Source organism: Haemorhous mexicanus, chromosome 24 (genome assembly GCF_027477595.1).
Source record: "Haemorhous mexicanus isolate bHaeMex1 chromosome 24, bHaeMex1.pri, whole genome shotgun sequence".
Lineage (NCBI taxonomy): Eukaryota > Metazoa > Chordata > Aves > Passeriformes > Fringillidae > Haemorhous > Haemorhous mexicanus.
The window spans coordinates 4,409,093-4,424,957 of NC_082364.1; the positions used below are offsets into that span (position 1 = coordinate 4,409,093).

General features: G+C 44.3%; 1 protein-coding gene across 2 annotated transcripts in view; it reads right to left on the reverse strand.

Annotated features, from left to right (window-relative positions):
* Positions 1-15,865, reverse strand: part of UBASH3B (ubiquitin associated and SH3 domain containing B) — an 88,538-nt gene that overhangs the window by 6,515 nt on the left and 66,158 nt on the right. For both annotated transcript variants that reach the window (XM_059867068.1, XM_059867069.1), the window contains exons 6-12: positions 15,541-15,749; positions 12,709-12,844; positions 11,091-11,211; positions 9,394-9,516; positions 5,950-6,042; positions 3,313-3,457; positions 733-839 (exon numbers count right to left, since the gene is read on the reverse strand). In XM_059867068.1, coding sequence (XP_059723051.1) covers positions 733-839; positions 3,313-3,457; positions 5,950-6,042; positions 9,394-9,516; positions 11,091-11,211; positions 12,709-12,844; positions 15,541-15,749 — 934 coding nt within the window. The remainder of the gene's footprint in view (positions 1-732; positions 840-3,312; positions 3,458-5,949; positions 6,043-9,393; positions 9,517-11,090; positions 11,212-12,708; positions 12,845-15,540; positions 15,750-15,865) is intronic.

Sequence of the window (15,865 nt, forward strand, 5' to 3'; positions counted from 1 at the left end):
TGTTTGACTTTATGGATCTCTCTTAAGGTGATGTACCTAAAAAATAATTCATTTATTCCCTTGGGAGTAAATTCCCATCATTCCAATGGGACCCCTAAAATAAAATAATTCTGCTATTTGACTTTATGGACCCCTCTTAAGGTGATGTACCTGAAAAATAATTCATTTATTGGTTTGGGAATAAATCCCCATCATTCCAATGGGATCCCTAAAATAATTCTGCTGTTTGACTTTATAGACCTCTCTTAAGGTTATGGACCTGAAAAATAATTCATTTATTCCCTTGGGAGTAAATTCCCATCATTCCAATGATTCAGGATCCCTAAAATAATTCTGCTGTTTGACTTTATAGACCTATCTTAAGGTGATGACCTGAAAAATAATTCATTTATTCCCTTGGGAATAAATTCCTATCATTCCAATGATTCAGGATCCCTAAAATAATTCTGCTGTTTGACTTTATAGACCTATCTTAAGGTGATGACCTGAAAAATAATTCATTTATTCCCTTGGGAAGAAATTCCCATCACTCCAATGATTCAGGATCCCTAAAATAATTCTGCTGTTTGACTTTCTGGCCCTCTCTTGTAAGAGAAGTGTATCTGAAATTATTGCTCAGGATTTCCACTGCTTCTGGGAGAGAGGATGAGAGATCAGGGCTGGGAATTCATCCCCTAAGAGGGGAAGATTTCAGGAATATTGGAATTCCCCCCCTCTGCAGCCCTCACTCACCTTTGCCTTTACATTCACTGATGATTTCCTTCGTCACTTGGTAGCTCCTGCTTATGTAGGAGTCGTAGGACTCAGAAACCACCAGCTTGCTGACAGGAATGTGAGGTCTGGGGAGAAAACACAGCCAGGGAATTGGGAAAATACAGAATTCCAACTGCCAGGTGTCTGACAGGGGAGAAAACACAGCCAGGGAATTGGGAAAATACAGAATTCCAAGTGCCAGGTGTCTGACAGGGGAGAAACACAGCCAGGGAATTGTGAAAATACAGAATTCTAACTTCCAGGTGTCTGACAGGGGAGAAAACACAGCCAGGGAATTGGGAAAATACAGAATTCCAACTGCCAGGTTTGGGGAGAAAACATAGCTAGGGAATTGGGAAAATACAGAATTCCAACTGCCAGGTGTCTGACAGGGGAGAAAACACAGCCAGGGAATTGGGAAAATACAGAATTCCAACTGACTGCAAGGTCTGGGGAGAAACACAGCCAGGGAATTGTGAAAATACAGAATTCCAACTGCCAGGTGTCTGGGGAGAGAAAACACAGCCAGGGAATTGTGAAAATACAGAATTCCAACTGCCAGGTGTCTGGGGAGAGAAAACACAGCCAGGGAATTGGGAAAATACAGAATTCCAACTAAGGTCTGTGCAACCTCCATGATCAGGAGGAATTGCCAGTGATGTGGGAAATTACAGAATTTTCAGGTCACATATATATTAGATATAATTTTTTATATATATTTATATTATTTATATATACATACATACATATACACACACACATATATATATATTTATATATCTATTTATTTATTTATATACAGTGTCCTGTTTATATTTATATATATATATATATATATACAGTGTCCTGTTTTTATATATATATATATATATATATATATATATATATAATTTATTATATCTATATACACTACACACACACACACATATATATATATATATTTAAAATAAATAGATATATATTTTCAGGTAATTTATATATTTATAGGTATTGTTTATATATGTATATATACATATATACACACACACACATATATATATACATAAATAAAAAAGTAAATAAAAGATATTAAAATATGTGTTTATATATAATTTTCAGGTCATGTACATGTATATATAGTGTGTGTATATATATATATGATTTAATAAATGAACTGCAACTAACATGCATATATACATAAATATATACATATATGCACATATATGAATAAATATATATAAAAATAAATAAATAGATTTTATCTATCTAGATCTAGATCTAGAGATATTTATTTATTTCTAATGTTCAGGTCATGTCCAGCACAGCAGCCTGGTGCTGGGTGCACGAGCAGCCTCAGACCTGGCCATACCTGCAGGCTGTGGTACTGTGGGGTGTGGTACCTGTGGGGTGTGGTACCTATGAGGTGTGGTACCTGAGGTACCTGTGGGCTGTGGTACCTGTGGGCTGTGGTACCTGTGGGGTGTGGTACCTGTGGGGTGTGGTACCTGTAGTACCTGTGGGCTGTGGTACCTGTGGTACCTGTAGTACCTGTAGTACCTGCGGTACCTGTGGTACCTATCGGTTGAGGTACCTGTAGTACCTGTGGTACCTGTAGTACCTGTGGGCTGTGTACCTGTAGTACCTGTAGTACCTGTGGTACCTGTAGGCTGTGTTACCTGCAGGCTGTGGTACCAGTAGTACCTGTGGTACCTGTAGGCTGTGGTACCTGTGGTACCTGTGGTACCTGCAGGCTGTGGTACCTGTAGTACCTGTAGGCTGTGTACCTGTAGTACCTGTGGTACCTGTAGGCTGTGGTACCTGTAGTACCTGTGGTACCTGCAGGCTGTGGTACCTGTAGTACCTGTGGTACCTGTGGTACCTGCAGGCTGTATACCTGTAGTACCTGTAGGCTGTGTACCTGTAGTACCTGTGGTACCTGTAGTACCTGTAGGCTGTGTACCTGTAGTACCTGTGGTACCTGCAGGCTGTATACCTGTAGTACCTGCAGTACCTGTAGTATCTGCAGGCTGTATACCTGTAGTACCTGTGGTACCTGTAGTACCTGCAGGCTGTATACCTGTAGTACCTGCAGTACCTGTAGTATCTGCAGGCTGTATACCTGTAGTACCTGTGGTACCTGTAGTACCTGCAGGCTGTATACCTGTAGTACCTGCAGTACCTGTGGTACCTGTAGGCTGTGTACCTGTAGTACCTGTGGTACCTGTGGTACCTGTGGGCTGTATACCTGTAGTACCTGTAGTACCTGCAGGCTGTGGTACCTGTAGTACCTGTGGTACCTGTAGTACCTGCAGGCTGTGTACCTGTAGGCTGTGGTACCTGTAGTACCTGCGGTACCTGTGGTACCTGTAGGTTGAGGTACCTGTAGTACCTGTGGTACCTGTAGTACCTGCAGGCTGTGGTACCTGTAGTACCTGTGGTACCTGCAGGCTGTGGTACCTGTAGTACCTGTGGTACCTGTGGTACCTGTAGTACCTGTGGTACCTGTAGTACCTGCAGTACCTGCGGTACCTGTGGTACCTGTAGTACCTGCAGTACCTGTAGTACCTGCAGGCTGTGTACCTGTAGGTTGTGTCCACGCTGAGCGTGGCTGCAGCCAGGTCGGCGGGCGGGATCCAGGCGGGCAGCGAGCTCCCCGACACCCACTTGGTCCACTCGAACAGGCCGGGCTCCACCCGGATCCGCAGGCTGTGCTCCTGCTGCATGCCTGGGACACACACACAGGGGGACAGAGCAGCTGGAATGCTTCAGGCATTTCTAAATTCATTGACTTTCTACAGAAAACTAAGTGTACATTCAATGTATGCCCTACAATTTATTTGTGAATAATTCAAAATTCTTTAAATAAAAATTAATTATTAAAATTATATTACATTTAATTATTTGTTTAGAAATTAAATTTAATTTAAATTTTACATTATAAATTAAAAATAATTCAATTGATTTCATGTGTATGGTCCACTCGAACAGGCCGGATCCGCAGGCTGTGCTCCTGCTGCATGCCTGGGACACACACACAGGGGGACAGAGCAGCTGGAATGCTTCAGGCATTTCTAAACTCATTGACTTTCTACAGAAAACTAAGTGTACATTCAATGTATGCCCTACAATTTATTTGTGAATAATTAAAAAAAATTTAAGTAAAAAATAATTACTAAAATTATATTACATTTAATTATTCGTTTAAAAATTAAATTTAATTTTAATTTTACGTTATAAATTAAAAATAATTAAATTTATTAAATTTCTATAGGAAATCAACTATTGCTATTCTTATTTTCCTCTTATTAAGTGTTACTCATTCCTGTTTTCTATAGGAAATGAAGTATTGAAATAAATTCAATTATTTAATGGATACCCTACAATTTATTTGTAAATAATTAAAAAGTTATGAAAATAAAAATTTATTAATTATAAAATTGAAAAGAATTAAACTTATTTCATGCATGAATGTCTGTATGAAAGAATGAATGAATGAATGAATGCCAAGCTCTGGCTGGCAGCTGGTGCAATTAGAAAAGGGCTCCTTATGGATTGTGCTGATATAAAATAAATTGCTATGGAAATAATGATTGCTATTCACCTAAATATATAATAACAGTTAATTTAATTATAAGAATATAATATAAAATTAAAATATGATGATAGAACAATATAGGAATACAATAATATATTAATAAATATGACACGTATATGTAATATATATTGTTATGGAAATAATGATTACCATTCCTGTAATATATAATAACAATTAATTTAATTATAAGAATATAATATGAAATTATTATATAATGTAATGTAATATAATGTAATACAATGTAATGTAATGTAATATAATAAAATATAATATAATGTAATGTGATGTAATATAATGTAATGTAATGTAATATAATATAATATAGTGTAATGCAATGTAATATAATATAATACAATACAATGTAATGTAATGTAATGTTATGTCATAATATAATATAATATAGTGTAATATTATATTATATTATATTATATTATATTATATTATATTATATTATATTATATTATATTATATTATATTATATTATATTATATTATATTGTATTTAAAAATTCTTTAAATAAAAAATAATTGTGGTTATACTATAACATTATATTATATTTAAAATTATATTATATTATATTATATTATATTTAAAAATTATATTATATTTAAAAATTATATTATATTATATTATATTATATTATATTATATTATATTATATTATATTACATTACATTACATTACATTACATTACAATGTAATAATAGAAAACAGAATAGTAATGAAGGCACTGCCATATCCTACAACAATACAGTAATGAGCTCAGTAAGGACACGACCCCTAACTACCAGTGCCCACTGAGGCCCACGTTGGGCTCTGCCTGCCAGTGCTCGGTGCAGGCAGTGAGCAGCCCAGGCTGCCCAGCTCTCACCTTTCAGGATGTTGTGAGCTCTGCAGGCAGGGAGCAGCCCAGGCTGCTCTGGCTCTCACCTTTCAGGATGTTGTGAGCTGTCTGCCAGTGCTTGGTGCAGGCAGTGGCAGCCCAGGCTGCTCTGGCTCTCACCTTTCAGGATGTTGTGAGCTCTGCCTGCCAGTGCTTGGTGCAGGCAGGGAGCAGCCCAGGCTGCTCTGGCTCTCACCTTTCAGGATGTTGTGAGCTGTCTGCCAGTGCTTGGTGCAGGCAGGGAGCAGCCCAGGCTGCTCTGGCTCTCACCTTTCAGGATGTTGTGAGCTGTCTGCCAGTGCTTGGTGCAGGCAGGGAGCAGCCCAGGCTGCTCTGGCTCTCACCTTTCAGGATGTTGTGAGCTGCCTGCCAGTGCTTGGTGCAGGCAGTGGCAGCCCAGGCTGCCCAGCTCTCACCTTTCAGGATGTTGTGAGCTCTGCCTGCCAGTGCTTGGTGCAGGCAGGGAGCAGCTCAGGCTGCCCAGCTCTCACCTTTCAGGATGTTGTGAGCTCTGCAGGCAGGGAGCAGCCCAGGCTGCTCTGGCTCTCACCTTTCAGGATGTTGTGAGCTGTCTGCCAGTGCTTGGTGCAGGCAGTGGCAGCCCAGGCTGCTCTGGCTCTCACCTTTCAGGATGTTGTGAGCTCTGCAGGCAGGGAGCAGCCCAGGCTGCTCTGGCTCTCACCTTTCAGGATGTTGTGAGCTCTGCAGGCAGTGGCAGCCCAGGCTGCTCTGGCTCTCACCTTTCAGGATGTTGTGAGCTGTCTGCACGCAGCGCAGCGAGGGCGAGCTGTAGATGTAGTCTACAACGGTGTTGCTTTCCAGCAAGGCTTCCCCTGGAAGAAAGTTCTGGTCTTTGTGAGTGGATCCGGGTGGATGGCACTGCAAGGAGCTGCTTCTCCTGGGGCTGGCCAGAGAAGCAGCCACAAGAATGGAGCAGGGGTTGGGTTTCATCTCAGTGCATTTGTAAGCTGTAAAGCAAACGACTGAACACAACTCAAACCCAGCTGAGCTCAGCTGGCTGGAGTCCCTGCCAGCATAAATCTCATCACTCAGCTGGGAGACCACTGCCAACGAGGCAAGAACCACCTCACTACCAGGCTTGTTCATGGCTTAAAATCAGGGTTTAAATATTCCTGCGTCAGGGTTTCAATAGTCCTGTGTCAGGGTTTTAATAGTCCTGTGTCAGCGTTTTAATATTTCTCTATCAGGGTTTTTATAGTCCTGTATCAGGGTTTTTACATTCCTGCATCATGGTTTTAATATTCCTGTATCAGGGTTTTTATATTCTTCTGCCAGGGTTTTAATAGTCCTGCATTGGGGTTTTAATATTCCTGTATCAGGGTTTTAATATTCCTGCATCAGGGTTTTAATAGTCCTCTATCAGGGTTTTAATATTCCCGTGTCAGGGTTTTAATATTCCTGTATCAGGGTTTTATTAGTCCTGTGTCAGGGTTTTAATAGTCCTGTATCAGAGTTTTTACATTCCTCTATCAGGGTTTTAATAGTCCTGTGTCAGGGTTTTAATAGTCCTGTGTCAGGGTTTTAATAGTCCTCTATCAGGGACTATTCCTGTATCAGGGTTTAAATATTCCTGTATCAGGGATTTAATATTCCTCTGTCAGGGTTTTAACATCCCTCTATCAGGGTTTTAATATTCCTCTATCAGGGTTTAAATATTCCTGCATCAGGGTTTTTATATTCCTGTATCAGGGTTTTTATATTCCTCTATCAGGGTTTTTATATTCCTGTATCAGGGTTTTGATATTCCTGTATCAGGGTTTTTATATTCCTCTATCAGGGTTTTTATATTCCTGTATCAGGGTTTTGATATTCCTGTATTACGGTTTTGATATTCCTGTATCAGCGTTTTAATAGTCCTGCATTGGGGTTTTAATAGTCCTGTGTCAGGGTTTTAATATTCCTCTATCAGGGTTTAAATATTCCTGCATCAGGGTTTTTATATTCCTGCATCAGGGTTTTTACATTCCTCTGTCAGGGCTTTAATATTCCTGTATCAGGGTTTTATTAGTCCTCTATCAGGGTTTTAACATTCCTCTCTCATGGTTTTGATATTCCTGCAGAGCCAAAGGAGAGCAGGGATCTGCTCAGGCCTGCAGTGAGCAGCTGCCACGTTTTCCTTCTGTGGGCAGAGCAAAGGAGTGGCAGCGGGGAGGGGACATTCACCCTGACAGTGGCTGTCCCCTAATCCCCTGAGTGCCACAGCAAAGTGGGTCCTGGGACCCCTTTACTGCCACCAGCAGAGTGTGTCCTCAAATCCCTTTATTGCCACCTGCAAAGTGTCCCCTCAGACCCTCAAATGCCACCAGAAAAGTGTCCTTGGACCCATTCATTGCCACCAGGAAAGTGTGCCCTCAAACCCTTGAATTCCCCACAAAATGTGTCCTTGGACCCCTTTACTGTCACCAGCAGAGTGTGTCCTCAAACCCTTTTAATGCCACCAGCAAAGTGTCCTCAGACCCTTTTAATGCCACCAGCAAAGTATCCCTGGACCCCTTTAATGTCACAAACTGTGTGTCCTTGGGCCCCATTAGCAAAGTGTGTCCTTGAAGCCCTGAATGCCACAGCAAAACATGTCCTTGGACCTCTTCAGTGCCACCCAAAGTGTGTCCTTGGACCTCTTCAGTGCCACCCAAAGTGTGTCCTTGGACCTCTTCAAAGCCACCAGCAGAGTGGCCTCAGACCCCTTGAATGCCTCCAGGAAAGGGTGTCCACAGACCCCTCAAATGCCACCAGCAGAGTGTCCTTGGAGCTGTTAATGCCACCCAAAGTGTCCTTGTCCCCTGAATGTCCCCAGCAGAGTGTCCTTGGAGCTCTTCAGTGCCACCCAAAGTGTGTCCTTGTCCCCTGAATGTCCCCAGCAGAGTGTCCTTGAAGCTGTTAATGCCACCCAAAGTGTGTCCTTGTCCCCTGAGTGCCACCAGCAGAGTGTCCTTGGAGCTGTTAATGCCACCCAAAGTGTGTCCTTGTCCCCTGAGTGCCACTAGCAGAGTGTCCTTGGAGCTCTTCAGTGCCACCCAAAGTGTGTCCTTGTCCCCTGAATGTCCCCAGCAGAGTGTCCTTGGAGCTCTTAATGCCACCCAAAGCGTGTCCTTGTCCCCTGAATGTCCCCAGCAGAGTGTCCTTGGAGCTGTTAATGCCACCCAAAGTGTGTCCTTGTCCCCTGAGTGCCACCAGCAGAGTGCTGTGACACTCACAGGTCCCTTCTGTCCTGTGCAAACCCCGCTGCCACGTGGAGCCTGAGCACCCTGCTGCTGCTGCTGCTGCTGCTCTGTGATTTATTTGTGCTCAAACAAGGCAGGATAATTTTAGCTGCCCCAGTTTGGACGTGACCAGCAAGGAGTGCTGGAAGGATTTGAGCTGGAAATGCTCAGAGCTCTCTGGGGGGCTGGGCTTCCCCACCACGGCTCTCAGGATGGGCTCCTGGACTGACAAAGGATTTTCTGTCTGTGCACAGAGCAGCAGGCTCAGGGATGAGGATGGGAGAGCACTGGAAATGATTTGTGACAATATAAAGCCCGGCTGATAAAAGGATAAAGGGGGTAAAAGCAGATTGTGCAGGAGGTGACAAGGTGACAGCCACACTGCTGCAGTGCTCCACAAGGTGGAAAATAACAAAACTTCCCAATGCACCATCCTTTGCTGGCTCTGATTTCCCCTGTGTCCCACATCTCTGCTTTGCCTCCTCAGCTGCAGCAGCTGAGGGAGGTGAGGTTTCCTCTGGAAGAGGGAAATTGCTGGGGAAGGTGAAGGGACTTTGCAAAGCTCCTTGAAAGATTTAAATCCTGTTAGCTCAGGACATCCCATCCATTTTTTCCTGCCTTGCACTTTTCCTGTCTCTGATGGGGGGGAAGATAACGGGAGGAAGTGGGAGGAAGATAAATGGAAGTGGGAGGAAGATAAATGGAAGTGGGAGGAAGATAATGAAGCTTCCTGGGCAAGGTCTTCATGGAACCGTGGAATTATTTGGGTTGGAAAAACCAAAAACCCCCTGGGCAGGGACAATTTTCACCACCCCAGGTTGCTCCAAACCCTGTCCAACCCAGCCTTGAACACTTCCATGGATGGACAACCTGTGCCACACTCTTGGGGGACAATTCCTTCCCCAAATCCCCCCCAAATCCCCCCTGCTCAGCTGCAAGTGTTGCCTGCTGAGCAGCACTTACCCACGAGCCTCGCCTGGGTGCAGCCCAGCACGGTGATGGGAGCATCCTTTTCATAATCCCTGAAACCACCACTCCTCTGAGGTAAGTTGTGAGGCATGTTCAGGTTGCTGCGCATGTACCTGCCTGCAGGGAGAGGTGCCAAGCTGGAATTATTCCCCCAGGCAGAGGCAGGAACATCACCCCTGATTTTCCCCTCTCCCACCACCTCAGCTGTGCTGTGCAGGTCCTGCCTAGGCCTGGCTCATGAGCAGTTTGTTTTTTTCCCCCATGTAAATCCATCAGGAATCTCACAGAATTAAATTAAACACCTCTCACCAGCTCAAAATCAGCACAGGATGTTGCTAAGGTTCTAAAATTTGTTTTAAAGGACTGATTTCCCCAAGGGAATGCCATTTCTATCCCACAGCAAACATTCCACTTTTACAGGAGGTTGGAAAATCAGAGTTTAGAAAGAAGGGAGTTGTGAAATCATCAAAACAAGGTTTTGAATAGAGGAAGCTGTCTTTTAGGACAGATTTCTGATCAGCTCTAAGGCCAACACAGCCTAAAGTTATAATTTGTTCACTAGTCTGAAACCCAAGCACAACACTGGGTTGAAAACACCAATTTATGCCCCAAAACCCACTCTGAGCAGTGTTATTTTCATTTAACAAGTGAATGGCTCCATTTCATGGCAGCCAGAAGTGCAAAATTTTTCCTTGATGGCAGCAAATGTTTTCATTGAACACTGACTACCAACACCACGACTGCATTTTCTCTCTGGTGATGGAACTCTAATCACTCCTGCAATATTTTCCCAAATTGCCAAATGGAATATTTCCTCCCTGCATGGCTTGCTGCTGCTGGCTGCACAAAAATCATCATTTTGTGTTCAAACCCACAGCTTCCACCAGCCAGTGGCCACTTCTCCTTCCCCCATCAAATCCTGGGATGCCCCCAGGTAAAGGTGACTAACAATGGGCAGAACACCTCAAAGTTCCAGCAGCAAAGGCTCCACTCTAATGTCACAGCCTCTTTTTGATCCAGTTTTCCAGGTTATTGTGTTTTATTCTAACTGGTTTTATTTTATTCTAATTAGAATCAAACTAACTAAATTATTAGAATAAATTCTAATTTTCTGGCCACTCAGTTCACTGCTTGGAAGGTGCCTGTGTGTGTATGTGCCCAGACTCTTTACACAGGTGTTTGCATTTTTTCTGTGTGGATTCTCACAGGACAGATTCCTTTGTTTTCACAGATGCCTTTTGACAAGAACAGATTGTGATGTAAACCCATTCTCATGGCTCTTTTCCATGGGAACTTAACAGGCTACCTGTTAATTGAGCTGAAATAGCAAAGCCTGACTTAATAATGTGGGAGAGTTCCACAGTGACTTCTGTGAGCCAGAGAGGAGCTGGATCAGAGGATCCACCTTTACCCCTGAAAGAATTTCCTACCAAGGTCACTGACACAGAAACCAAGAAAGAAAGAAGGAGAAATAAGAGAAACTGCACGTGCCTGTTGTTTGTCTCTCCTGACCAATCAGTCAAGTGTGAACTGAAGAGTTGTGTAAGAATGTACAAAAAGCACACATGCTAAAATAAAAACAGGGTTGAAACCCTCTGAAAATGGATCTTTGTGCTGTAACCATCTCAACTATGACATTCTAAGGCCTCTTTTTTATAAGGTTTTACCTCTGTGCAACAGCCTGGGCTCACCTTTGGCATCAAAGCACTGGGACAGCCAGTACTTCCCAAAAACCACATCCATCCTCTCGCCGTGCCTGCAGACGAACAGGCAGCGCTTCTGAGGGCCCGGCTGGCTGCTTATCCTCAGGGGCTGCAAGGGAAGCCATGCCTTCAGCTGGAGCTTTTGCACTCCCACACTCTGCACTGCGTTGGTTCAGAGCTCTGAGCTCCACACAAAGTGCCAGCAGGTTCTCCTCACAGCTCAGTCCCTCAGGACAGTCCTTGTCCAGCCCCAGAGCCAAGGACACCGCTGCAGCTCCAGCCCAAAAAGTGCAAACAGCAGAGAACTGAGCAACAAACAACAGAAAATGGAACAACAGAGAGCAGACTGGGAGGGTGGGACTGCATCACCTGAACTGGAATTGGACAGTTAACCCCAATGTGGAAATGGACCAAACTTATAAAAGTGTGAGAACTCAGAGTCCATCTCGGGTGTAGCCCTGGCCAGGCTCCTGTACAGCCCAAGGTGTGCCCTTTAAAAAATAAATTAACAACATCCTTTAAATAAATCCCTGTTTTATTCCTGTAACTCTGCCCAGCCTCTGTTCCAGGCATCCAAGGGACAGCAGGTTTGGCCTTCAGCAGAGTGCAGAGACACCTGAGCCAGCCCCAGGAGCCCCAGCAGGCTCCTCCTGCCTTGCCCTTGGGCAAACACCCCAGGGAAGGCTGCAGCATTTGCTGCTTTGGAGGGTTTGTGGGGCTCTTTGGGAATTGATAATCCTGGTTCATTTATCTGTACATACAATTATTTATCTGTACAGATAATCCTGGTTCATTTATCTGTACATATAATTATTTATCTATACAGATAATCCTGGTTCATTTATCTGTACATATAATTATTCATCTATATATATAATCCTGGTACATTTATCTGTACATACAATTATTTATCTGTATAGATAATCCTGGTACATTTATCTGTACACACAATTATTTATCTGTATAGATAATCCTGGTTCATTTATGTGTACATACAATTATTTATCTGTACAGATAATCCTGGTTCATTTATCTGTACATATAATTATTTATCTATATATATAATCCTGGTACATTTATATGTACATACAATTATTTATCTATACATATAAACCTGGTTCATTTATCTATACAGATAATCTTGGTACATTTATCTATATGTATAATTATTTATCTATACAGATAATCCTGGTTCATTTATCTATAATATAATTATTCATCTATATATCAATATAATTATTTATCTATACATATAATCCTAGTTCATTTATCTATATGTATAATTATTTATCTATATATATAATCCTGGTACATTTATATGTACATATAATTATTTATCTATACATACAATCCTGGTTCATTTATCTGTACATATAATCCTTTATTATAGGGTTATATTTACATTTACATTTGTTATAGGTGCTATAAAGCTGCTGAGGGGGCAGAGGATGGGGTCCTGCCACCCCAGCTGAAGAGGCAGTTTGGGGACGGGGCTGTGTCATTAAAAACTCTGCAACTGGTGCTGCAGGGAGTGAAAAGATAAATTTTTGGGGAAGATCCATTGACTGGAAGGCTGTCCCTGATGATTCCTGGCTGGGGTCCCTACCTGCACGTTCTGGCAGATGATGGTGAGTGGCCCAGCGTCCCCTGGCCCTTGGTCTTCCTGCTGCCTCCTCTCCAGAGCTCCATCAGCAAAGGCTTGGAGGGATGGGCAAGATGTGGTGTTCAGGATGGAGTAGGACCTGCCAAAAACGGAAAAGCATTGTCTTTGGGAATGGTTTTTGTGCTCTCAGGATGCTTCTGCAGCCTCCAGGAGCTGGTGGTAACCACTGCTGTGGTGTTATTCCATTATTATTTGGGGTTTGGTGCTGCCCTGAGACACCTTGCCAGGGGATGCACACACGTGAGGAGACAATTCCATCTCCACGGGCTGTTTCCTTAGAAACAATTCCCAAACTTTGCCCTGGGAGGCTCTCTCCACCCTGGAATGTTCTCATGGAAAGTGCCAGGACCCTCCTGATGACCACAGGCTGCTCACTAACATCACCTGGGCACCTGTCCATGGCACTGACTGCGGATTTGTGGTCCCAAGCTTGGCAATTCATGGCTACAGGGAGTTTGCTCTCACCTTTCTAGCACAAGCTGTGGCTCAGCAGGAAGCTGGGGCCTCTCCCTGGGCACTTTTCAGGGTTTCAGTGCCCCAAACAGCTTCTGCCCCTGGCAGGGACCCAGCCCTGTTGCTCCTGCAGTTTTCAGTGCTGCCTATTCCCCTTCCCACCTGCTTGGGAATTTATTCCCCCCAGTGCCTCCTGTTCAGGGCAGCCCAAGGGATTGATCAGAGCCCACTCTCCCTGCAGGGCCTTGCCTCATGATGGTCCCTCTGAATGAAGCTCTTATTCCCAGATATTCGAGGACTTTGGCCAAAACCCTGGGGACTAAAATGTGGCAGGCAATTACAGAAGCTGCCACGACCCTCTGCTGACTCAGTTACCTCTGCTTAGTCATTAAAAAAAAAAAAAAAAAGAACATTATCAGGTAATGGATGTGGTCATTTCCTTTGACAGAAAGAGCTGCCAGAGCTGGCACCTTTCAGTGCCTTAAATACAGCAGGAGCTGCTTCCTGATAGCAGCAGTCAGGATAAAATCTCACAGGGGTTTCACAGCAGGTAAAATAGCCCCGAGTGACTCTGACAGGGGGACAAAAATAGGTCACCTGTGTGAGTTATATGATTTAAAGGAGGAAGAAGCCTGCTATGAAGTTGGTCCTGATCGATTATCTGCTGAATCAGGGTGCAAGGATGACACTGAGCTGCTGGGTTATTCCTGAGTTCCCAACAGGGGCTGGCCCTGTTGAATTGCTCCCCTCGTTGCCCAAATGCAGGTGGAGCATTGGACTCAGCACTGACCCATCCTCAGGGACCCCAGAACTTGAATATCTCAGTGTGAACAGAATCTCAGCTCTCACTTAGGACCCATCTCTGTTTCTGTACCAAGTGAATTTCTCCCAGCTGTCAGCCCTTCCTCCCATTTAATCCCTTTCCTGCCTTGCCCATTTGACATTTTTTATGGACCCTGGTCTGGAGAATACCAAGGATTTTTTGGTTATCCCACTTCCTTCTGCCCCCAGGAGCTGCCACACAATTTCTGAGCCTTTCTTTCTCTCTAAACCTTTTAATAAAGGCCACAAAAACTTCACCATCTATTTATAGATGCAGGATTTGCTGGGAATGGTGATGAGGCAGAGGCAAACCCTCAGTGTGCCTGGAGAAGAGCCACCAGCCTGTCTCCAGTGCTGCTGGAAAACACAAACTGCTGAGGCTGCTCCAGCTTAGTCCTCTCCTAAGGACAGGTCATTGTTTGGAGGTTTTTCCCCAAAAACTCTGGTTCCATCTCCATCTTCCAGATGGAGCCTTGTCTCCCCAGCTCTGGCAGGGATAAATGAGGGGTCAATGAGTGATTTCAGGACCAGCACTCTGTTTCATGAATTCCCAAATTCAAGAGGCACAACCTTGTTCAAAAAGTGAGGGCTGCATTCTCACTGAAGCCAACAGCAGGCTCCTAAAAATCTGGCTAAATATCCCAAGGAATGTTCCTGATCCAAAGTTCTTCCCAGCAGGGAATTATGCAGGGAAGATGTCTCTTCCCAAATTAACTCTCCAATTTACACCTTGCTGCTGGCAGGCCCAGCCCAGAGGTGCCTGCCCAGCAGTGCCTCCAGCAGCCATCTGCTGCAGCTCCATCAGCCTGCGAGCCACAAAGAGCTGCTGCAACATCTCTGCTGCAAAAATCACCTTGTCCTCTAACCCCTGCTAAGGGGGAGCATCTGCTGCTCCTTGGCTGATGAGAGGAGCTCTGTGTGCCAGCTCCTTCCCCTCAGTGCCCTTCTCAGCATCCCTCCTTGCTGCCCCAGGTGAAATCCCAGCTGCTGCTGATGCCTCAAGTTTGAGCTTTTATATTTTTCAGATTCTGTAAATTATAAACCCCACGTATTTTCTGGATTCTGCCTTAGTGTGTGACTCTGAACTTCATATAAAGTGGCAGCAGGTTCTCCTCACAGCTCAGTCCCACAGGACAGTCCTTGTCCAGCCCCAGAGCCAAGGACACCGCTGCAGCTCCAGCCCCAAAAGTGCAAACAATGGGGAATGGAGGAGAGCAGCCTGGGAGGGTGGGACTGCATCACCTGGAGTGGAACTGGACAATGAACCCAATGTGGAAATGGACCAAAACTTTTATAAGTGTGAGAACTTGTGACTTGGGGTCCATCTTGGGTGTAGCCTTGGCCAGGCTCCTGTACAGCCCAAGGTGTGCCCTTTAAAACCCTTTCATAAATCCCTGCTCTATTCCTGTAACTCTGCCCAGCCTCTGTTCCAGGCAGCCTCCCAAGGCACCCCTGAGCCCTTTTTGCAGCTGAGGGACGGGCAGGAGCAGCCTGACCTACCCATGGAACACCCAGGTGCCACATTCATCCGCCTTGGTGACGTAGTTCTCGGGCAGCAGCCCCGAGCAGCCAGTGGCAAGGGAGATGCCATAAATCCAGCCCTCGCTCGTGCTGCTTTGCTCCACTGGGGACATGAAAATGAAATCCCCTGGGACCAGCTCCAGCTCGTCGTCGTTCTGGGGCGTGTAGGGGTAGATCACTTGCAGAGTCTGGGGGGGGAAAAGCACAAAATGTTGTTCATGGATGTCACATCAAACGGCCCCCCAGCTGGGTAATAATTGGCATTATGAATATTAATCTTTATTAAGAAACCCATTGCTCCTTC